The following is a 25,779-nucleotide window of genomic DNA, read 5'->3' on the forward strand; positions in this document are numbered from 1 at the left end:
TCGGCTGCATTTCTTCCTCCGTCCGCTCGGGTCTGGAACTCTGATGGGATTTCTCTCCGTAATTGGCGCCCGAACAGGGAACCTGAAGCGGCGGATAGAAGCAAAAGGCGCCGGGAGAGCAGCGACCGGCGGGCAAGAGCGACCGAACACTGTGCTGCGGTGTGTCGACTCCGAAGCCTGAACCGACTGAAGTTCGCCAGTGCTGGGCTACAGGAAACAAGGGCTGCAAGAGGTCTCTTAATTTAGCAAGAGGTACCGTACTATAGTGATGAATAACGGAGAAATGGATTAAAATGATGAATAACGGAGAAACGGATTAAAATTATGAATAACAAAGAAATGGATTTAGACGTAGCCCTAGATTTATTACAAAGTTTTTTAGAAAAGCGGGGGGTTGATTATAGTTGCGTTAAACAGCTAGCTGGTCTAGTAGCAACGGGGAAAACTAAGGGGTGTTTTCAGGATCCTGATTTATTGTTTGATGAAGGAGAGTGGAGGAAATTGGGGAATGTGTTGTGGGATATGGTCATAGACGAGGATAAAACAGCTAAGAAACTGAAGAAACTGTGGAGGGAAGTAATTAATAATATTAAGCGTTATAAAGTGGAAAATAATTTAGCCGCGGTAGCTTCACAGAAACTCGGCAAAATGGAGCCTTCCGCTCCGCCGATGGAAACGGGCATATCTGCGTTATCAGCGAAGAACCTTAAAAGACTACTAACTTGGTGCAGAGGCAATAGGTATCCTGCTGACCTGTCAGGAGTTTTTCAAATAGAGACTTGGAAAAAGATGGGAACTGTGTTGTGGAAGGCAATTAGTCACCGCGAAAGATATATTCTCGGCCTTGTAACCATCTGGAAACTGATAAATACTACAATGAAGCAATTAAAACCTGAAAAGACTGTTACGAGCATTAGTGACTCAAAACTTGAACTTTGGGACAGTATAGAGCAGAAATTATGGGATAAAGTCAGCAATGGACATACAGAAGCTAAATCATTAGTAACTACATGGAAGCTTGAACGGTCTGCTGCTGCCGGAATTTTTGCAGCGTTGCAGCCTGATAAGTATCCTGAAAGTTGCGGTGAAGTTCACCCGGTTTGTGTCTGCGATACCCTCCCTATTCAATCCCCTGCTGTGCTTTCGGCACCCCCGATGGTTCAGCAGTCCGGGGCGGGGGGAAGGAACAATGCCAAACGGTTAGCCTCCTGTACCATCATCTAACCCTGGTGAGAACAGCAAGTCCAGAGGATTGGTGTCAGACAACTTACTCAAAGAACCTGTGAAAGCTGAGAATGCTAAAGTCGTAAACAAGTGTACTATCAGTCCTTTTACCAATTTTACCAATCTGCTTTTCCTGCATTTTAACCCTCTAACTTCCACAAGAGAACAGAAGAAGTCACTGAAAATAGAACTGGACAACAGAACTGTGTGACAGATTAGATCAGTTAACAGCAAGTGAATCTGACAGTCAGCAATGTGGTCATGATAATCGTGACGGGAAAGGGGGTGCTTCTGGGGACTCAGGGTATAAAACTTAGAAGTTAAGGAAGTACTGGTGTTGAAATTAGCAGTAGAGAATGCTAATGTTTGCTATCAACATGTTATTTGCGAGTTTTACAGTGCATATTATGTGCTGCTGTTTATTGCCTCTCTGAAAGTCAAGCAGCTTGTCAGGAATGTGAGTTAGTTGTTTTACTGGTTGTTGTTAGAATTGTTTCTTTGTGGTATAATTGCACCGTAAAACTTTCTCTCCACTTTTCCCACTCACGCTGCAAGCAGCCCTGGGCTTTTCCGTGGGGTCAGAAATTACTGTTTTCAGTCGTGTTCATAAAAAATCGGTATTGGGAGGTGTTTCAAAACACAGGGAAGCACTTGGAAATATGAGGAAAGAAGATCTTGTAAAATATTGTAATTAATGGTGGCTGCTGTATAAGTTAAATGATTGGGAAAAGTGTCCGGGGAATAGAATCTTGGAGTATAACACCTTATTGCAATTAATGTTGTTTTTAGGGTGAGAAGAGTAAGACAAAATAAATCCCTACAAGAGATCATTAAATCATTTCAGACAGCTGAGAGAGAGTTAACTGATAACACACAGGTCACAGTAAACTTGCCGAAGTCTGCACAATGTTTTCCTTATTAGCCTGTTTTCTTTGTGGGTATCTGTTTAAGCATGTTGCAATTTTCGTAGGTCTTTGTTATATGGTGCAGTAGGTTCACAGAGATTCATGAAAATCGGTTGACTCAAAAGGTGCGTTTTGTGATAGTACAAAAGATCATGAGTAATTTAGTTCCTTACTGCGTGAACGTGATGTTAAGATTTTATGTGTAGTAGCTGTTATATTCTTTTTTCTAGCGTACTAGCTTTATTCCAATATCCAGACTTGCGCAACTCTGTGACAGGCTGTCTCTCATCTCGGTGCACTAAATTTGGCCTTTTTGTATGCACATCAAGTGAAGAATCATGGTTTTAGAATAACAGTTGTAGCACACCAGATGAGACACTATAAAAAAAAAAAAATAATAAATAAATAAAAATTAAAAGGCCTTGCCCAGTACAGCTTGCTGCAGGGGGGGGGGATGCCAAATGGGCCTCCAGCGCGCACTGACCCATTTTGTCAGGGAGACCCAGAGGTATCTCCACCTGGCTGAGCAGTAAGCGGTTCAAGGTGCAATGCAAAAAATTGAGATATTGTCTTAAATTGGTGTAAGTGTGATCCATCTGCTTATTTGAACTTGGTATATGGTTTTCGTACTGAGCTCAGTATTTTAGTTTGTATATTCATATTCGGTACCAAAAGAATCTTGTTTGGGGAGATAATTACAAAATGGGAACCGGTTCCACTGTTAAAATTCCACCTTGCTCCCCCTTAGGATGCATCCTTACACATTAAAGTAATCGCTTATATTGTTAGAAAAGCATTTAAATTGTTAAAATACTATGATAGATGTGAACTTGGGGTATTGTATGAAGTTATGAAGTTGTATTTAAAGGTTGCTGGAATGTGAACTGATTTGGATCTAGGACAATAGAATAATGGATTTATGTTTATTATACTGGTTTATACTGTTTTTTGACATCTCTAAATTGTAAAAGGCAAATGGAGCTAAGGAATGTAACTATTGCTGAGCTACTTGAAATTGCATATAAAGTGTATTATGGCTGGAATGAAATAGGAAAACAAAAGAGCAAAATATCCCAGGCCTGTGTGCAGCTCATTGTAACTGAGAAGTTTCCCAGAGCCTCCTACTTCGTACCAGCCAGTATGCCAGCTGCGTGACCTTGGTTATATCTACACTGCACAGAAAGAAAAAACAACTGGAAAAACCTGGCTGCCCGCTTTTAAAGAAGTGAAAGGGGGGTTCTCTCTCCCCCCACTGCAGCGATGTAATACTGAATGGAGCAGTCCGAGAGTGAAGTTTAAAGGCATCCTGAGCAGACCCGTAGTTCTAATGAAACTGGACAATTAAACCAAAAATTTGTTGATAGTCTTATCCTATGGTAATTAATTGTACGAGACTTCTTAGTAAATTCACCATGCTAGTTTTTGAGGGCATGGGAGACAACGAAAGAAAGGCCGTTTTTTGAGACAAACGGAATGCCAGATTTGGAACAAAGTTTTAATACACGAATTCTTGTATTTGCCTAAAAGTCCTATACCTCTCTTGGGTCAGGATTTGTTAAGTAAATTGTAAGCTCAAATAACGTTTTCTGAGAATTCTGTTTAGTTGCATATCCTACAAGAAGGTGCTTGGATGGTGCAGATCTGCTTGTGCAAGTGAGAAATCTTCAAGGAACTTTTGAATGCTGTATTTCCACTAGTATTAACAGCCAATGTTTTTGATAAAGCAAATACTACACTGAGAAATCTGAAACAGGACTTCAATCCAGTAAGGGAAAACAATATCCAATAAATATGACAGCCAAAATGGAGTTAGAAACTTTGAGGGATGAATTTATGACAACTTTACAGGCTGACTGCATTTGATTGGACTTGCAGATTTGTCTATGAAACAACCTGTGGCTATTGTGCGACAGTATGATGAGAATGCTAACAGACTAATATACCAATTGTCACTCTGATCAAGAAAATGCAGGGAATGAATTTAAGTCTTAATAGGCCATGATCCTTTTGTCATATATGTACCATTTGTGAAATTTAATTCTGATTTTTTTTTATTTTTTTATTTTATTTGTAATCTATGTCTTTGTCAATTGCACTAGCTGGTTTTCTTAACAGCACAGCTTTTGGTATGCATAAATGTAAAATGTAAATTGCTGCAGAACCTGCAAGTCTTTAACATCAGGTCATAGGTCATACTTGTATTTGGTCTGATCCTACATACTTGCACAGTTTTTGTTGATGGTTTTGGGAAGTCTCATAAAGCTGTAGTGGTTTAGCGTGAAGATAGTGATTAGCATCATTCTGTGAAAATTATTGAAAGTTCAACCCAATTAGCAGAACTTGGCACAGCTTTAAATTATTTAGAGATTTTTAAGGAGGAACCTCTAAATTTGATTTGCGATTTTGAGTACGTAGTCAAGATCCAACGCACGTATCTGATTCTGAACTGTGTTTTTGTTTTGTTTTGTTTGTTTGTTTGTTTTTAAAACAAAAAGGGGTATTGTCAAAAGGATTGTATGTGATGAATCACTTATATCTAAGTGGTGCAGCCTAAATTTGCCCTGTGATGAAACACTTTGTAACTATGACCCAAAACCATGCTAAATCAGAAAGAACCTGCATTACTTATGGTCAAATCACTAGTTAACATTCAATGGAAAAGGCCACACCAATTGATAACCTGGGGGAGAGGTTATGCTTATGTTTTTACAGATCAAGAGCTGCAATGGTTGCCAGCACGAAACGTGAAACCTGTGTTATCTTCCTGACAATGATTGTTGCAGCTGCTGTGTTTTGGATGCCTGCACAGACAAAGAGTAACATGTGGATTACTTTAGCCAACATGACTGACCATCTATATGCCTAACTACGATGTCTCGGGAAAAAACGTTCCACACATGCTTGGTTGGTGTCTTCCTTGATGACTACAGCAGCATCACACGACTGTTTCAAATAGTGGTTGGTGCAGAGGCATTGCAACAAACTGTAATAATACTAACACGGCACTTTGGATTAATTGCCACCTGGAAGCAGACATCGAACCACAGGAACTGGAATTGCTGGCATCTATGCCCATGGATGCTTGTATTCAGCCGGTTTGTGAAAAGTGTCAGAACAGTATACAAGAACATGAATGGACAAAACTACAAAATGTTAATGCTACCCTTGGTGACTACAGAAATGAAACTCGACGGTGTAATGCTTCACAGAAGAATGCAAGGGATGTCATTGACAGCGACCCTAAAACCTCCTGTATGTTGTATTCCTGATCTGTGAAGATAGAGCCTGACCAGGAATTCCTTCTAACGCTGTTGGAGGACTGTGTATTTTGGGACTATTAACTCTCTTAACGCCCAATGTATCTATGATAATAGATCACAGAAGAGCAAGACGAGAAAAACACTTTTTGCGTGTATATGAGTCAAACTGTGATGATAATGTAGATTATTGAGGATCAGGGTTAAGGGTTTTAGGATCTCTTGTATCTAGTGTTGGCACAACTAAAGCTTTAAATACTTTAGAAAAGTTAGGATGCTGGCTAGTTAAGCAAATAAACAGAACTTCTAAGGCTTTAAGTGGACTTTTGTTAGATGTAGATTCTGTAAGACATGCTACACTGCAGAATACAGTCACAGGAGACTTTTGTTATTAGCCCATGGCCATGGATGTGAGGAATTTGACGGAATGTGCTGTATGGATTTACAGAATAAGTCGAGATCCATCCACGAGGAGATTAAACAACTTACGGACCATTCACAGAAGATCAGAGAGGATGTAGGCCTCTTTGGCTTAGAGGGCCTCATGAACTGGTTTGGACTAGGAGGATGGGTAAAAGGGCTTTTGCAGAGTGCTCTGTCTCTCTTAATCATAGTAGCAGTTGTATTAATATGCTTGAGTTGTGCTATATCATGTATTAAGAAGATTTTAGAGCAGACACTTGGGCAGGCTCTGCTCATTAAAAAAAGAAAAGGGGGGATATGTCGGGGATTGGCTCAAGGAGCACAGACATGAGTCCACCAAGCAACTGTACGAGCAGAGCCCATTTTAGTTGACATAAGTAGGCCATAGTTAGCTTGTCTATTAGGCCGTGGGAAAGGGGGGAACGGAAAAGTACTAAGGCAGGGTCAGGATATTTTTGAAGAGATTAGAGTCAGAAGAATGTGGGATGCGCATAGCTAGCTAAACCCAAGTAGGTGGAGTAAGTAAATGTGCTTAGCCTACCAGATAGAGACAAGTATGCATAATTATGGTATTTGGTATAAATGCACGCTATCTCGGGCAATAAAGGTGAAGTATGCTTTATCACTCATATTGAGTCGGCTGCATTTCTTCCTCCGTCCGCTCGGGTCTGGAACTCTGATGGGATTTCTCTCCGCAGAAGACTGCTTTGCTCTTCGTGATTTCTGATCAGAAGGAACAGCCTTATCCAACAGGTTTTGTTACTCTATTTTTATATTACTTTAAAGCATTGTAGTTGGCTAGTACCAGCGCAGCTTTGCTTGCCATAAAGCATGATTAACATAATGCTTTTTGTAGTTGTTAGGCTTGAAGTATTTACACCAAAATTCTATTTTAGGTTTGCATCAAGTCTGGAGAACTTCTGAAAAAAGGAAGTTTACTAGTAAAGTACCACTTGGAGTACCAGTTACCAGCCAACCCAAAGCCATTCATGACATTCCAGAAACAAAAAACTACGCTTTCATTTAATGGAGCATAATGCTTCTGAATTTTGTAACTATGCATTTTCTTTTTTCCTGGGGCTATTTAAGAAAAGCTGCTTTTATGTATACAAGTTATTTATTTTCTATTTTTTCAAACACATTTTGCCATAAGCAAAATCATGTCTGTCTTCTCTTCAAGAATCCAGTCCGATGAACTGTACTGTTGGATAAACAGTGCCTCTGTGTTTTCAATACATTAAATATTTCTAATAAATTTTAATAGAAACATGTTTTGTAACTAAAATATTTGACCAACCTCCAAAAGATTTAGCTGTACCAATCAGTTCTTGCACTGGTGAAGCTAAATGCAGACCTTTTGACGATCCTTGACATTCTCACTGAAAAACAAACAGAAGACACAATCTAATATCCTCAATTTTTTGCACATTAGAAGTAACAACCAAACCTTATGTGTGACTTCTCCTACTCTCTCCTTACTATAATAGGTCCTGTATAGTTATGGTCCTAAGGGCCTTCGTAAGTTTCAGACAAGGAAGAAAATGTCTAGTCAGACTTCAGTAACAATTTTTAAGAGTTAGCAGTTTAATCTTGGAAAGGCTATTTATTTTTGCAACTTCTACATTATGTGTCATAGTTTAATCCCTTTCCCAAATATGAGAATCCATACATGGAGATATATACATATATGTATATATACACCTGGATAATTTATACATCCCTGGCAACTTGAGTAGGAAACAGAAACCATACCATGTAACAGAATCCTTCGTGCCCCTAATCTCCCTTATCCCCAAACCCAAAATAAAGCTAAAACTCTCTTTTTCTCTACAACCTTCAAATTTAGGCTTTTCAGAAAACTTAATGAAGTGAGGATCAACTCACACCTCAGGGTTCAAAGAACAAAGTAGAAAAAAAAAAGAAAAAAAAAAATGGATATAGTCTGCACTGTTTCTTACAAGTCATTGCTGTCAGAGACATGAGATGCTGTGATATTTATGTAAGTAGCAAGCAAGAGAGGAACAATGTAGGAACAGCAGAGAAGTTGTATTAGAAATCATGGTGCTGCACAGTTAGAGAGCTCTTAATTTATTCTACTTAGCTAATAACTTAGAACAGGTGAAATATGTTACCATAATCCATCCAGGAATTTTTCTAACATAGTCTTGAACTATCACATCCACTTTTACTTTCTCTTGTATTTTCCCATCACAGACATACAGATTCTTAGTGGGGGAGGAGAAAAAAAAAAAAAAAGTTAAATTCAAAACACAGAAGATACTGACACTGACAAACCCAAACACCATTACTTAGATTTGTTTCAAACTACTATTATTCAGATGAGGTTACCCAACCTGCATAAACTTATTTTTAATGAAGACATTTTATGCTAAAAATATCCCAAGAGGGAACCATATGTGAAGACATATGAAAAAAAAGAGATAAATAGCTAGTTTCTTGATGCAGCAAAAAGCACACACTGCCTCAGAAGACCTACTGATAAATACAAACCCCAAAAACCCCAAACAACAAAGAAAAAAAAAAGAGTCCTAGTGTTAGGTTACAAATCACTGGTAATTACAGCTGCAAATCTTTATGTATATATTATTAATATTCCCTGAGTTCATATACAAATTAAGGCCTACTCTGTAATTCACCTCTATGTAAAATCTAAAAGCATTTGGTGATAAACGGCAAATGTTTTCCATTAGTGAAACTCTTGCTTTCTGAAGTGGTTTGTATTAGTTGTTGTCAGAGGCATGACAATGCCTAGCACTATGCTGAACAAGCAAGGACAGTAAATTCAGTTTTCGTAATTGGTATTTGAGCAAGCAGAACACAGGATTAGTATGGCTGCACACACACAATGTGTGTTGTACTTTTCTGCATTCAGTGTAACTACTCTGGGTAGCCCATAGTCTGGTCTGAGAAACAACAGCAGGATATTCCAGTCTGCTTTTGTTATGGTAGCCATTATCTCAGATTTATTTATTTATTTTTTTAAAACAAAACACCATGTTAACTGTTTATGTTAGGCTCTCAGGTGAATGACCATATTTTTATAAGTTTTTTCATTTTGTGATTCATCTGGTTATTCTTTTTCCATACCTATCGTAGCCTTTCTCAGAGTTGCCTGTTCTATGCAATACATTGTATTGCTTTCTCTGGTATACTAATAATACCAAGACAAAATATTACTTCATATTGGCCTTCATGACATTATTTATTGAACCTCTCTCTTGTTATACTTGCTGAAAATACGCATTAAAATGCAGGCTACATGGAGTCTTCTGCTGACTGCATCAACACCACAGGCATATGTAAGCTGTTCAAATAATTCAATCACGTCTATTGAACATAAAATTATTCCGTTGAGTTAGACATCAGAAATTTTTACCTGTAAGTGAACGTCTTGAAATTTTCTTCTTACTGAAACTGTATCGGTATCACTTTCTTCACCTACAATTTGAAAATAAATACTAAATAAAACCTAGTTGAACTCAAAACCAAAGCAGAAATGTTTTTAAACACACCCTGTATGACTCATTTGCTAACAGGTTTCATTTTAGAAAACTCTTTTCTACACTAAAACTGTTTATCTGTATTACCTTTCCATTTCAAGTCAAATTTAAAAGCATGGCTTATAGAGTCCTAAGTGGCATGAGTGGAACAAAGAGTGGAGATAACTTGTTTGCAACCAGTTCTTCAAGATTTACGCTAACAATTTCAGATGGGAAATATTTTCTAAGTACTGAACGGCAAGATTCACTATTAATTAAGGTATCGTTCCCACTTATTTCCTACTACATTCCTAAATTTCCCAACAAAGACAGTGAGGACCCTCTACTATGCTTCCTTTTCCTAGTTGCTTCTTGTCAGGACTGCCTTAGAACTGCCAAGGCAAGAAATAAGACAGACTTAATAATATTAAAAAGCAAGTCCAAATCTTCCAACTTAATTTTTAGGTATTCTATGTGGTATGTTTGTGAATGAAACACAATAAAGCATTTCTTTGCTAGGTGTATCAGACCTTCCAATTCATCACTAGCTAAAGCCTTAGTCTTTCATGATCAGAAAACATGTAGCTGCATTCTAAGTTCTCATTTCTGAAATTCCCTGGCTGTTATATCGTTGTCCCATGATCGTGTTCATCACAGGGAGGGAAAGGGGAAAGGAGAATACCCCTGAAAATGGAAAAAAAGAGTGAAAGATCTGGTTATGATACCTACGACATCACTGCCTCTTGACACTATCCCTAAATTATCAAAAAGCGAATGAAAATATATTCCAACTTATCCCATCTTCCATTTTTGTCCCCTGTCACTGCAGTCGTCACCTAAAGCTTTGTGGACACCTGCTGCCATAGAGCTAAAATAAAGACACATATGAAAGAAACTGTATCTTTGTGGGAAACAACACAATTTCACATCATCTGGTGAAAATGTTTAGCAAACAGAGGGTCGTCTTTGACAGTTTACCTGACCCCAGCAGAATTGTTTTATTAGAACTGAAACCCATACTTGTCAGATTATCAAAGTTTATTCCCACATGACTAAAAGAAAAAAAAGTTATCACTTTATCCACAGGAAACCAGTTACCAAGCATCAATAGTGGAGGAAGCAGTGAAAATGTTAATGTTATCATCTGGAAAAGTTTCAGCCTCCAATTGCTGCTCTAACAGCTGATACTCGCTTTCTGCCATTCAGTATTCTTTATCCAGTAGAACTGGCCACAAATCTGGCACACAAATCTGGAAATTCGGGAACACCTTTGTTGCTCAAGTGCAGGAGAGAGAGAAAAAATGAAAACTTCCTCCTTTCTCTCTGAAAAATTTGACCAATAATACAGGAAGTTATTTCACTGGAAATGCACTCAATACAATGTTATCTAAAAGAGATATCACTACCTAAAAGAGATATCTTACAGAAGAGTTGAACATATTAGTAGGGAGGTAACTGTAATTATTAAGTTTTGACTTTGATACAATCTTCTGAACTTGAACACACTTAGATAAATATACAACGCAGATTGAACTTTCCCCTTTCTCACCAAATTAATTATTCTGTGATACTACCCTAACAGATACAGGGAATTGTTCAGATATCACTATAATTTGCTGTGCTACTTCCTGTGAAACCAAAGGAGGTAGACCTAATAATTTTCCCAATTAAGGGAAGACCAATACTTTCATGTACAGGTGAGAGCTGTTTGGTTTATTTGTACCTGCTGTTGATAGGCTTCGCATACTTTCAGAACAAAAGTACTGTATAAAACCTAGAAGAAACACTGCCTTCGCTAAGAAGTGTCTCTGAATGAATACTAAAGATGGAAAAAACCTGCTAAAACTAAAATTTTAGCTAAAGCAGCTAGAAATACTCTTTTTTCTTAAGAGTTGGCATGTCCTGTTGCTAACCTTTTGTATATTAAAAAACCCAAACACACAAAAAAACAAACCAAACCAAACTCCACAAACCCCCAAACCAGAACACCTAGGTGAATTCCATTTTTAAGTGAGGAATCCAATCCCGCATCTCTAAGAAGCTACTACATTTGGAGATAGCTGGGACTCACCAAGGCTGCTATAAATCCTCTCCAGTCTCTTCGTAGAGCATTTACAAGAGGAGGTGGAGGAGGAGTGGATAATCATATTATCGCACACTGCTATGAAGCTATCAGAGTCTGAACTGCATCACTCATTTATCCCATAAGTGCAAAAGACACAAAGTACACTTAAAGAAGCTAAGCTACAGACACCTCTGAAATTCATTTCCTGTATTTCACTACACGGGTTGAGAAAACACAAGGTTACATTTTCTAACTTTGCAGAAATTATTTTATCATTCAAATACATATTTGAAATTACACTCTCAAATGACAGGAGGACAAATTTCAGATGATTGCTATTTTCTGTTTTCCCTCAAGAAGGAAGCAATCATCTGCCTTGGTGACAGCTATGCGTGTGAAGTACCTAATATATACCAGAGTATTTAAACACCAGCTAACCGTATCTTGCTGCAGCTGCTTTGTTCATCATTACATGCTGGTAACTGCCTAGCCATAGTTTAATTTATGCAAAATAGCAAGTATTCATATGCACAAGAATAAAAAGATCATGAGTAATACAAGTTTCAAATAGCAAAAAAAAATATCTAAAAAGTAAATGAAAACACCCACCTGTATCAGATGTATTCACACCAGAGGTCTCAGGAGATTCCTTAAAAGAACATTAAAGGAATTTTAAGACCTGGTAGCATAAGCTATATTAACCAGTCTGTTGTATTCAGCGCTGGTGAGGCCCCACCTTGAATACTGTGCTCAGTTTTGGGCCCCTCACTACAAGAAAAACATTGAGGTGCTGGAGAGAGTGCAGAGGAGGGTGACGAAGCTGGCGAGGGGTCTGGAGCACAAGTCTGATGAGGAGCGGCTGAGGGAACTGGGGCTGTTTAGCCTGGAGAAAAGGAGGCTGAGGGGAGACCTTATCGCTCTCTACAACCCTGAAAGGAGGCTGTTGCATGGAGTGTGTTGGTCTCTTCTCCCAGGTAACAAATGATAGGACAAGAGGAAATGGCCTCAAGTTGTCCCAGGGGAGGTTTAGGTTGGATATTAGGAAAAAATTCTTCACAGAAAAGGTTGTCAGGCTGCCCAGGGAAGTGGTGGAGTCACCATTCCCGGAAGCATTCAAAAGATGTGTAGATGAACTTCTTAAGGACATGGTTTAGTGACAGAGTTAGGTTAATGGTTGGACACAATGATCTCGAGGGTCTTTTCCAACCAAAATGATTCTATGATTCTGTGCACCTAGCAAGTAAAGACACATGTTTCCTAAAATAATGCAACTACATGCGGGGAACTACAAAACAATTGTTTAATAAGGTATCTAAAAATTTGAAGAGCTGCAGTGGAACTGCAGCAAAATACTTTAAGGCCTCATTTTTATTTTATTATTATTTTTTTTTGTCAGAAGTTCTTACTTAAGGAGAACAAAGTGATTCAATTTAGCAATGAGCAGGCCTTTAAAAATCTGTAGGTATAGTACAGGATCACCTGTTCATGATTATTTTCTCAACTTTTGAGTACATAAATACTTTTCCTAAAGAGGGTTTGTAACAGTAGACGGAATGTGGTGCCCATACCTGATGTCCCGTTGAATGTCCATCCTCAAAATCACTGTTATCTTGCTTTGACATTTCTTAGCATGCACAGGAGGAACAAAATAATTCTATTTCAATTTGATAAGACACAGACAAATACTATACCCGAACTCATTAATTGATCATTTGTATATACTCTTACTTGGAAAAATATTTAACATTGACATTTTGCAAATGGAGAACTTACATAGGACTGATACAAAGAGCAGATAAGTGACAGAACAATGTTCTAGTCAAATACAGCATGACTGAATGCATGTGACTTATATAATAAAAATAGTACATGTGCTAAGCAGCTATGTTTACCCTACTCAAGACTGTCACTAAACAAAGGGTTCACTGCTGGATGCTTACTTTACGACTTGTAGCACAGATTGTAACCAGTCATTTTTTGTAGTTTTCAGACCCTTCGGCATATACTTTCTAAAAGCTGGAGGCAAAGGCCTGGACCACCTGAATCTTTTTATATCAGACCCTTCCCAGCTCAACGTTTTAATTATACGCTGATTCAAAGTATACCTGAAGCCTGTGTGGAAAACCTTTTTGGTAGGATTATAGAGAGACAGAGACACTAGATTGTGTTTTGTCCTCAGATGTTCAGCTAAGGGTTTCTTAGATGAATGTCATGAAATAAGCAACACCAAAAAAAAGAAAAAAAAAGACTGCAAAGCCTTAAGAAAATAAAGCCCAAAATATCTGTGCTGTACTACACATCAGCTTTTCCCCCCAAACATTTATTCCAGTAAAAACTTGTATTTTATTGGAACATACAGGACCTTTTCAGAACAATGAGAAAATCTTCATATGGCATACATCACCCTAAGTAGTATCAGAATTACACTTAGCTGTGCAGTCTTGATTTGACTTTCATCGTGATACTTGGTCTCTAATGAACCTTTTCCTGCAGGCAGCCTGATTCATTCAGTATACAGAATAATCTGCTAAATTTTTGATAGTTCATCATGCAACTTAATGAGATTCTTTTAACACTCATTTTTTGATATGCCTGCTTATCTAATTATTTCAAAAAGTTAGCAACTTCCAAATCTCTCCACCTGAACATCCATGTAACTTAGAGCTGGAATTTTCAGATTCAATGAACATCTGCTGAAACTGACATATACAACAACAAGCTATTATTTTAAACAACTTGTGATGACACCAATATCAATTATAATGTATTTACTCAAGCTTTTAATTATGAACATTATTGTTTTTGTGTGGTTCCCCCCACTAAAAACAGTGAGTATCCTAGAGAGTTTGGCATAAAAGCAGGATGTCTTCTATTAAGTCAAGACTCTTTGGATAAGATAATCTATGGCACTTATTTTCTTAAACACTTTACCTGCATTCCTTTCACTTCCTCTGTTACACTGCAATTAGAAACAGGAAAAGAAGAAACATCAGAAGAATATTAGAATAGCAATTAATGGATGCCTTTGTTTACTTTGGTACATCTCACAACTAGGCACTTCCTAAATAATAATTCCGTTTCCATCAGGTTTCCCACGGCCTGATCAGAAAAGCCACAAATACTATACATGTTAAAAGTTACCTGATCACTTACTTCTTGTCATACTATTGCTGTTAAAATCGCTACAACGATGTAAGCTTTAGCTACCTTGGCCCAGGCTAAGACAGATAATTCCTCTTACAGTCTTTAATGTATTTAGTCTGTAAAGTTGTGCAGCAAGGATTAGTAGATGATGCACAAGGTATTACCCAGGAGCGGAAAAGGAAAGGGAAATACAGCCCCTTTACTCTCTCCATTAGCTACTGTCTTGTTTCCCAAGACTGAATTTTACCCCTTGTCCCCTCACTCTGTGGGGTTCAAAACAGCTTCTGTGTTAACTAACAAGGCACACCACATAACTTAGCATTTTAGGCAGATATTAGGAACGTAGCAACAAGGTGACGTTTGGCAGTTATGGCAGAAACACTGAGATTTAGAATAAATTCACTGTTGAGTTCTTACGAGGGAGTTCAGGAAATAGTAAAAGAAGTAACTGCTTGTTTAATGTAAGTACTCAGAATAAAAAAATACAGATCACACAACAGTAATGGCTTTAGTCTGGCAAAGACAGCAAGTGCTGAGACTGCAAAGATACTTTAATTACTGTAGCATTATTTTGCAGGGAAAAAAACCAAAAAAATCTAATGATGAAACCAGTAAAACCTCTGGAATTGAAGAGCTGATTACCTGAACCAAGATAAATTGATTCAGTACTTGTTAACTTCAATGACACTGTTCTGATGAGATCCAAAAGTACACATTCCCATCAGCCAGGACGTAAAAAAAAAAAAAAACATATTTATTTTTTCCAGGTTTACTAGTGGTGCTTAGCACTGGTAAATGGTCATCTATTTTAGTCTGTCTCATCTGACAGTCTTAACCAATTTATCCTAAACCCCTGTTTTAAGGCAGATGTTGAATTAATTGATTAATACCTCTTGCAAATATGATATGGCACAGCAAGATTTGAATTTATTCCTATAGATATTATATATGAAGGAAAAAGAAACATTACTACAAACTGCATAGTAGGACTACATTAATAGCTACCTCAACTACTTCCTCCTGCCATTTTCTAAGGTCCTCGGTTGACACATCCTCCCATGATTTTGGTCCTAGAAATACCAAGAGACATCAGTATAAACACAGCTTTTCTTATAGCACTATATATACCCAGTATCATTCTAACAAACATAAACATTTAGGAAGAACATATTACATAGTAACAACACATTATCAAATCTGAACACCCTTCAAAAAAATTGTAGAAGCAAAAACTCGCAGGTAAACAAGCCAAGAGAAAATTGTAATTCTAAGTTAATTGAGAAGTCAGGCAAAACAACAACAAAATCACATGCTAAGTCTAACAACACTAAGCTAAAATCCAAGGAGCATTACAGCCGCACATGCCATGAAGAGGGGAAAAAAAAGCAAAATATTTTACGCTTATAATTTTATTGAATGCATGCTGACTACATGGTTTCTGACATTAGTTAAAGCCATAGTTAAGGCTTGACAGGACTGAGATCCATATTAATTCCATAGTGAATAGAGGTTAGTAAACCAAAAGTATAAGCCAGCCTTTACAAATCAATGGTTGTGAATTACAGTGCTGTATGCCACCCTCTCCTTCTCTTGATGGACAACGTATACAAAATGCTATGAAATGCAAGTTTCCCAGTCTATAAAAGCCTTTAAAAGGTAAATCATATTTGGTGCAATGATTAGATAAGGCTTGGTACTGTGGTAGTACATCACGTGTAGGTGTGGTAAGTTCTACTTTACAAGAATTGATAAAGTGACTTACGAAACATAATTATCACTTCAGTGATAATAAAAACTTGTAGAACATTTCATTTCCCTGTAAAGCCACCAAGACGCTAAGTCATAAGTCCTACTAAAACCCCAAGCAAAGTATTTTAGAACAACAGGGTTTTTTTTTTCCCCAATAAACTCTCCATAAGCCTTGTCAACTCTATAACGGATCAACGTTTATAATGAAACACTGGAAAAATATGACATAGAACAATGTGGTACAGATTTATGCTAACCACTGAAACATTCAATGAAAAGTTAAAGAGACTATCCACCCAGTTCCCCCTGGCATTTGACATAAGAGAAACTTATCAGAGCAGCTTTCAGAATACTAAGCAGAAAGGAAATTACACAGTCCATTCATGTGTATCAACTTCCTGCCAATACCTCCATTCACAGAATCACAGAATATTACGGATTGGAAAGAACCTCAAAAGATCATCTAGTCCAATCCCCCTGCCGGAGCAGGTACACCTAGATGAGGTTACACAGGAAGGTGTCATTCCTTTGATTCCTCTCAGTCTTCTTCACTTTGATTCTTCTTCTTAGAAGTATCTAAATATTAACCATTGTTATCCTGAACTTCCCTAATAACTCTTTTCTGTTGTCTAAAACAGAGCACGCAGTAGACCAAAATGGTGCATATAAAGAAAATCTCCAGGTATTACATGCATGCCTCAAAGTTTACATATGAAAGGCCACACCAAAGTGTACAAAATTCAGCATCTTCTGCCATCAAATGTTATATAACTTCCACCAGTTGCATGCTTGACTAAGTATAAATACACAGCACGTAAATATTGAAGCTTTACGAAGTTCTTACCGTCAGGCGTACTGTAAGTGAGAGTTTCCATGGAGATAAGTAAATCATCTTCAAAAGGATGATTATACTAAATAAAAAGGACCATTAAAGATTAGAATAAATGCTTGCAGTGATGTTTTTAACATGCATTTTAAGTATTGTTTTTGCACAATTTTGTTTTGACCAAAACATGAAATTATCCACATGCTGCTTTATTGGCTGAAGTTAGCAATCTCAAAACTTTAATTCCTAGAAAAAACACACATATTTTAAGCATATGTATGAGTTGTTCAATCTCAAGGCATAAGCCAGTTGCTGACAAAATGAGGCTTCAGCGAGTTTTCAAAAATGGTTAAGTTACTTAATTACAGAGCTTCTAAACTCCCTCTGTCGTAACTGGAAGCAGCCACTTACCAGAGACCTACAGGTGATGACATATGAAAATGTCATCCAGTCTAATGCGAGATGAGGAAAACATTCTAGAAACAGAGTCTTGTGGCTTTTTTTTAAGTTGTTGGAAACCATTGCTGAGGTACTAACAGGCTAACTCCTGTTCTTACCTCTGCTGTCAGAGTGGTTCCAAAGAATGTTTATTGATATGGTAATAGGTGCTTTGTATATAAATATGGCCTTATATATAAATATATATATATATAGCCTTATGCCAGCACCTAGACATTAACACAAACCATTTATCTGAACTGCAAAGCTGACATCCCTGAATAAATACGTGCATCTCTGGATGGAGGTGTATGGTTCTCACATCTTTAGCAGAAAATAGCTCTGAAGTAAGGAGGATTTGTGGAGGGAGTTTCACTTCTGTCTGTAATTTTTTTGAAAATACCTCATCTAATGCTAGCTAAAATGGATTAAGGGCACTACAAAGACAACTCGGACTTCTAAGTTCAAAAAAAAAAACTGGCAATCCCTGATGTAAGTGTTACTCACGCCAAAGCTCAGCACAAACTGCGAAGCTGCGTGAGGCCCCGGGTGACTGCTGCTTTCAGCAGCCAGGAAAAACGGGAGCTTGTGACACCAGAAGTAACTAATTGACAAAGAGAGTTCAGTGCCAGTTACTGCAAATCAGCACACGGAAAGAAAAATGAACGTGTCGGCACTAACAGAGCAGGACTTAAGAGGTGGCCAGGGAGGATCGGAGTGGAGAGCCCGGCCACCGCACCAGGCGAGGCGGGCAGGGAGGGCCGCGCTGCCTGGCAGCCTGCCAGAGGCAGACAGAGGGACGCACAAGGGCAGCCAGGCCCCGCCGCACACCATTTCGGCAAGAGGGACCGTAAAAGCGCACGGCGCTCCTCAGACAGGCAGGGGCGAGGCCGGGCGGCAGCAGCCTGAAGGCCGAGTACGCGGCCAGGAGCGCTTCTTATTCTGATTGGCTGCTAGAGATGCCGAGCGCCCACCCCCTCCTCACCGCCAGCTCACCTCAAGGTCCTCCCATTGGCTACGGGGCTCGCAGCGAATCGGGGGTTGGACGCGGCACGAAGTCTCTGTTCTACTAAGCATCACTGTCCCACCGTGAGCTCTCATTGGCCACGGGGTCAGCCGCAAGCGCAGCCCGCCGAACTCTGTGCTTGGGTTGGGGGGCGGTGGCGGCCCCGGCCTTGTGGCTGTTTCCCGACCGCGGGCTCCTCCTGTCGGGTGGGTCCTGGAGCCGTGGCCCGCCTGCGGGCTGTAGCCGCTGCTTAGCGGTCGTGGGCCGTGTGGGGTTGGGTGCTCTGAGGAGAGCTCTGCCAGCGGGAACGCTGCTGGGGTGAACGTGGCGGCCCAGGGGCCCCGCGGGGTGGCTGCTGTGAAAGCAGGTGCTGAGACCAGGAAATTCTGCTTTGCCTGCAAGGTGGTGCCCTGCCGTCGGCAAAAGGCCAATATTTAAAAAAAAGAGCATGAGCCACTTCATGTAAAACTGTTTGTTTGTTTGTTTGTTTTGACTTTGTTTTGGTTTTTGTTTGTTTGTTCTAAGCAAGGCTTAGCCAGGGCTCCCTGGGTCTGCAGGCTGTGCTGCCCCCCAGCTGGGGAGCGGTATGGACCGGGCAATCACAGAATCACAGAATGTCCTGTGATCCACAAGGATCATAGAGTGCAATTCCTGTCCCTGCATATGACGACCCCACAGTTCACACCATGTGTCTCAGGGCCTTGCCCAGTCTCTTCTTGAACGCTGTCAGGCTTGGAGCCATGACACCTCCCTGGGGATCCTGTACCAGTGCTCCACCACCCTTTGGGGGAAGAACATTTTCCTAATGTCCAACTTAAACCTCCCCGGGCACATCTTCCTGCCATTCCCTCAGGTTCTGTCACTGGTCACCAGAGAGAAGAGATCAGCGCATGCCCCTCCTCTTCCCCTTGTGAGGAAGCTGTAGCCCCATGAGGTCTCCTCTCAGTCTCCTCCAGGCTGAACAAACCAAGTGACTTTAGCCACTCCTCATACAGCTTCCCCTCCAAACCCTTCACAACTTTGCAGCCCTCTTCTGGACAGTCTCTAGTGGCTTAATATCAAACTGTGGCTCCCAGTGGGGAGCTCTGGGCAAAGCAATACAGAATGTAACCTTCCTGTTGTGTTCCGCAGAAATGGCCAGAGGAACAAGGGCTGGAAAACTGGACTCTAAGTGGCCACCACGACTCATGCCCTTTCTGGTTGTTCTCCATTGGGTCCTGGAGGGTTGCAGGCCTGAGGCCACTGAGGAGAAGGGCTGGAACTGGCACCACCGAAAGCATTACCAGTCTGCTGGCACTGGTATTTTTGATATCATCCCATTCCTCTCCCAATATTCCTAAACCAACCGTTTTCTATAAATAAAGATTTAATTTTTAAAAATTGCTATCAGTACATCAAGTTGCCTGGAACCTCCCATTCCAAAAACCTTTTCTATTTCACCAATATAAAGGCTTAGATGCATCTTTTCAGAATGGCATCTTCATAATGGCATCTTGTCTAAAGCTGACATTTACTTATCTACTTACTTTTTATGTGTTCAGTTGTAATAAATGTTATTTTTTAAAATTACACAACTAAAGAAAAATACTTTTTTTCATCCATTTTTAAGCATTCTTACTATTATGTGGTTGTGAAATTTCCACAGTGTCGAGGTTTTGATTGCGGGGTGACAATAAAACTCCCCCCACTTCCCCCTTCAGCCCCTCCCTCTCCCCCTTCCCACTGAGGCCTCAGTTCCCAGGGACAACTAGCAAGGTCCTCTCCTAATGTCAGCCATAAGGAAAAAGGGACGAGATCCTTGTGATCTCCCACTTTTATGTGAAGTATTCACGTGAATGGGATGTTATACTCTGTTGGTCAGTTTCTGGTCTCCTGTTTCTCGTTGCCCCTCTTGTGAGATGTACATCCATCCATCCTCATCCATGACCTCACATTCCATTGCTGTGTCTACCAAAACATGTATCTGGCTTTTTGGGAAAGCAGCTAATATGAAAGCTTTAGCTGACAGGCAAATTCACTAAAAGAGAAACTTGTTTTTTAACAAAATCAAGAGACACAGTTGACAAGTTTTGCATTAAGGCCTCACCCTGTTTTTAGCAGGTCTTACCCTTTTTCTGGTTCTGCATTAAGGACTTACTATTTTTCAAGGTACGATTTTTCTGCCACCACTGCATGGGCCCCTGTGGTCAGTGGTTAAATCACATTTGCGAGAGGAGCAAAGTGTTGATTTCAGCTAGCAGGATGAGAAAAGACGAGTGTGGTAATTCAAATCTTGATGAACTAGATCACACTCCTGCATTTGTCACTCTTCTCCCACTGGGATGAATGCAAGACAAATAATCTAAAAACCAGAACATCACTGAGGATCACCTAACTGCATGTTCTTTATTTTCTTGATATCGACCTGGGAGGAGATTTGCAGAAGCTCTCAGCACTTTCTCTTGCTATTCACTTTAATGGAAGATAGACTTTGAATATATAAAAGCATATATAAACTTTCTATGGCAAAAAAAAAAATATTCTAAATGCCCTGAATAAATCAGATTCTGTGTAGCTCAGATTGACTTGACAAAATTGGTGCGCATGTAGTAGTTTGAATCAAGTCCCTGTAATCTTTCCCATGGGCAAAAGAGGGATACTACTACTACTACTTTTACTCCCCTGAATACTGGAAAAATAAATTCTGTGATACTTTCAACATGGTCAAATATTGGGATAGGTCAGAATAGTAGTAGGAAGTTTATTAGTAAACAAGTAATTCTGTACCTGTTCAGGGCAAAGTTTACATGATCTGTAATAAATAAAACTTGAGGTGCCATACTTAAAGAAGTGTAAAAAGAAGTATTGGATAATGAACTATGCAGTTCTTTCAACAAAGTGCTATTCCCATGGGAAAAAATGTATCATAAAGTCACTTGTGGGGAAAAAAAAAAAAAAAAAAAAGCATGATAAAGTCTCTGTCGTTTTGACTCTAGAGTTTAGGGTCATCATGGCGTTTGTTATAGTGGTTTGTGATCGCCTTTCAGTGCTTTGGTAATTAAATATCAAAATACAGTGCACACACAGGATGAGATTAATTACTTTCTTTTGACATTCCCTAGCTTAGGAGACACTCAGTTTACAACCATCTTCTAATTTCTTAATATGTAATTTTAAACTAGAAATAGAAGTAGCCTCAGACATTTTGTATTTGAGGTAATCACTAACCTGGAAAAATAAGGGTGTGTTCCTGTTATTTCAGTTTCATCGGGAGAAGATCAGTCTTTCAGCCAGTCTACCCAGTAGTTCCTTTTGGCTGTTTGGAATTCCTGCAACACTTCACTAGACTGACAGGAGCCCTCAATTGCAAATAATTTCTTACACCACCCCTGCGAGAAAATGAGTGGCATTCAGCAGCTGCACATGAAAACTATCCTATAGCAGTAGTAACTGGTATATTTGATAGGGTATAACCAAAAATTTCAAACTCCATGACCTTAGGAATCACAAAGTCAATGAATGTTAGCTAATGCTTTTGCCCAGAGTATGCATTTATGCAGACTGCAAAGCAAGATAGTGCATCAAACTGTAAACAAGCAAAAGAAATGAAACAAGGAAAAACTATAATGTTAAAATGTTGATGTTAAGGAAACAGCAGCTGTCATTTGTCTTGCGTGACCTGAGACTGGCCTGTCTTTTCTGAGTGCTGCTCTGTACTTCTTTTTGCATCTGCTGCTTGCCATCCCTTGCTTACTTGAGTTGTAAATTAACAGGGACTACCCATTTGTCTTGTCTTTATGTAGCACCTAGTGTAACAAAGTCACACAGAATCACAGAATGTTAGGGGTTGGAAGGGACCTTGTCTTATGTTCTACTCCTGTTAGCAATCAGGACACATAACCAGGGAGTAGTTATATGCAGTGCTTTATTTCAGCGCTGGGAAACCAGGGGTTCGCACCCAAAGCTGGCTTCGCTGGTCAGTTTAAGTTACACAGTATTTATGCAGTCCATTCACATACATATTCATATATTCATTAAGATACGTAACGGTTACTCAACATTGATTGCAACATCGATTGCAACATCTTGGAACTATTTTGATCATGTGCAGTGTCCTCTGGTCGTCTTTCAGGGGGTCTTCAGGATGAAGTAAGTAGTCTTCATCACTTTTGTCCCTTTCACCTTTGCGTACTGCACAGGCGTACTACTTCTATAGCTAGATAACTGCTGACTTGCTCAACCTCCGGAGATACTGCATGTACTTCTCCTCACTCTATGCGTATTTAGGCTAAGATAAAAGCTAGGTTGTTAAGATAAGAGTATACTCAAACACGATATGCTTGAACATCCTTTCAGGGACAGTTTACAAAACTGATTCATCCTTTCAGGAACATTTTGTAAAACTGGTTCTGTTACTAACACTCCCATAAAGATACTCAATAAATCATTAAAACTACTTCTGGAGTCACGAGTAAACTGAGTACTGGGAGGAGTGGTTTGCAGTCCTCATGTGAGTGGGGGTGGCTGGGTTGTAAAGCTGTAACTGCGCAGTCTGCGGCATGAGGAAATGTGGGTTTTGGACGGTACCAGCAGAGAGATGAAGATGTCCTGGTCCCACCATCAGTGCACAGCCAGACTTCTGAGGCTTTGCTTTTAAATCGGTTCTCACTCTTGCTCTGCCACTGGGAAAGGCCATACTGACATCAGCAGGAAATTTCTTAGGGTGTGAAGACAGCCAGCATCCTTTTAATTTTATGATTAAGTAAACGATGAACATTATGCCACTTTTTGGCTATAAAAGATGATATTGTTAATTAATATGATGCAGAAACACAGGCATTTCAAGAAGAAAACTCCTTTGGTGCCTGTGTAATGCTAGAAGCTTGTCCTCTGTTCTGTCCAAGCTCCACATTTTCTGCAATTCTGTTGAGTAGGTCTGCACAGAAGTGATTGACAGAAGATTTAACCTCAACTTCTCTTGGATTAATTTGGCTTACAGAAGAATAATTTGTGTGACTGAGTTCTGTGTGCCATTGCTTACCCCATGGTATGCTGCCATATGTACTTGTTTTATTTATGGTCTTTATTCATATCTGCAGAGGGCTGTGCCCACTCTAGCTCATCAGATGGTCCAGCCCCAAGCTGTATTTTATCCCTTTAATCATTTAATCACTTTTTTAAAAAACATCTGCACTAAGGGATCATTTTTACTACTCTACTCTGTACTCTTTACAGTCAATATCTTTGAGTATGTAGGCATCTGGAATAGTAAATAATCTCTATATTTCCAAACATAGGGTGCAGGCCTACTGGAAGGGAATCGGAGCAGGCTCTAAGGCTGCCCTTCCTGGGCTGCTCATTCTTTGAAGGTTGTTTACTGAACTCAGTTGTTCAAGAGCATGTTTAATTTTGTGAAGAAGTAATTTAATCAGTTCCAGTCTAATCAGTCCTCTGCCAGAATGGGACTTTGCTGTTTAGTTTCCTGGTGTACTAGTTGTGGCTGGGATGGAGCTAACTTTCTTCATAGCAGCCGTGTGGTGCTGTGTTTTGGGTTTGAGGTTAAAACAGTGTTGGCAAGATATTAATTATGTGACTATTGCTGAACAGTGCTTGCAAACATGAGGCTTTCTCTTTTTCCCCACTCTGCTCTTGCAGAGAAAAGTCCCATCAGAGTTCCAGACCCGAGCGGACGGAGGAAGAAATGCAGCCGACTCAATATGAGTGATAAAGCATACTTCAACTTTATTGCCCGAGATGGCGTGCATTTATACCAAATACCATAATTATGCATACTTGTCTCTATCTAATAGGCTAAGCACATTTACTTACTCCACCTACTTGGGTTTAGCTAGCTATGCGCATCCCACATTCTTCTGACTCTTATCTCTTCAAAAATATCCTGACCCTGCTTTAGTCAGTACTTTTCCGTTCCCCCCTTTCCCACGGCCTAATAGACAAGCTAACTAAGGCCTACTTATGTCAACTAAAATGGGCTCTGCTCGTACAGTTGCTTGGTGGACTCATGTCTGTGCTCCTTGAGCCAATCCCCGACATCTCCCCCCTTTTCTTTTATTAATGAGCAGAGCCTGCCCAAGTGTCTGCTCTAAAATCTTCTTAATACATGATATAGCACAACTCAAGCATATTAATGCAACTACTACTATGATTAAGATAACCAGAGCACTCTGCAAAAGCCATTTTACCCATCCTCCTAGTCCAAACCAGTTCATGAGGCCCTCTAAGCCAAAGAGGCCCACATCCTCTCTGATCTTCTGTGAATGGTCCGTAAGTTGTTTAATCTCCTCGTGGATGGATCTCGACTTATTCTGTAAATCCATAAAAGTGTTTTTCTCGTCTTGCTCTTTTGTGATCTATTATCATAGATACATTGGACGTTAAGAGAGTTAATAGTCCCAAAATACACAGTCCTCCAACAGCGTTAGAAGGAATTCCTGGTCAGGCTCTATCTTCACAGATCAAGAATACACCATACAGGAGGTTTTAGGGTCGCTGTCAATGATATCCCTTGCATTCTTCTGTGAAGCATTACACCGTCGAGTTTCATTTATGTAGTCACCAAGAGTAGCATTAACATTTTGTAGTTTTGTCCATTCATGTTCTTGTATACTGTTCTGACACTTTTCACAAACCGGCTGAATACAAGCATCCATGGGCATAGATGCCAGCAATTCCAGTTCCTGTGGTTCGATGTCTGCTTCCAGGTGGCAATTAATCCAAAGTGCCGTGTTAGTATTATTACAGTTCGTTGCAATGCCTCTGCATCAACCACTATTTGAAACAGTCGTGTGATGCTGCTGTAGTCATCAAGGAAGACACCAACCAAGCATGTGTGGAACGCCCTTTCCAGAGACATCGCAGCCAGGCAGATAGATGGTCAGTCATGTTGGCCAAAGTAATCCACATGCTAGTCCCTGTCTGCGCAGGCATCCAAAACACAGCAGCTGCAACAATCACTGTCAGGAAGACAACACAGGTCCCACGCCTCGCGCCGGCAACCACCACAGCTCCCGATCTGCAAAAACACAAGAACAACCTCTCCCCCAGGTTATCAACCGGTGCGGCCCCCTCCACTGAACGCCAACCAGTGACCCGACCACAACCAATGCAGGCCCCCTCCGACCCAGCATGGCTCCGGGTCACAGTCACAAAGCGTTTCATCACAGGGCAAACCCAGGCTGCACCACTTAGATACAAGTGACTGACCACACACAACCCCCCTGACAATTCCCCTTTTTGTTTAAA

The 25,779-nt window shown here is 39.9% G+C and overlaps 1 protein-coding gene across 1 annotated transcript in view; it reads right to left on the reverse strand.

Annotated features, from left to right (window-relative positions):
- LOC135577501 (uncharacterized) overlaps window positions 1-25,779 on the reverse strand; it is a 46,773-nt gene that overhangs the window by 3,413 nt on the left and 17,581 nt on the right. The window contains exons 3-6 of the mRNA XM_065047636.1: window positions 19,821-19,889; window positions 18,528-18,947; window positions 17,112-17,178; window positions 7,107-7,184 (exon numbers count right to left, since the gene is read on the reverse strand). Of these exons, the coding sequence (XP_064903708.1) occupies window positions 7,107-7,184; window positions 17,112-17,178; window positions 18,528-18,947; window positions 19,821-19,889 (634 nt within the window). The remainder of the gene's footprint in view (window positions 1-7,106; window positions 7,185-17,111; window positions 17,179-18,527; window positions 18,948-19,820; window positions 19,890-25,779) is intronic.

Source organism: Columba livia (assembly GCF_036013475.1).
Source record: "Columba livia isolate bColLiv1 breed racing homer chromosome W unlocalized genomic scaffold, bColLiv1.pat.W.v2 SUPER_W_unloc_5, whole genome shotgun sequence".
Lineage (NCBI taxonomy): Eukaryota > Metazoa > Chordata > Aves > Columbiformes > Columbidae > Columba > Columba livia.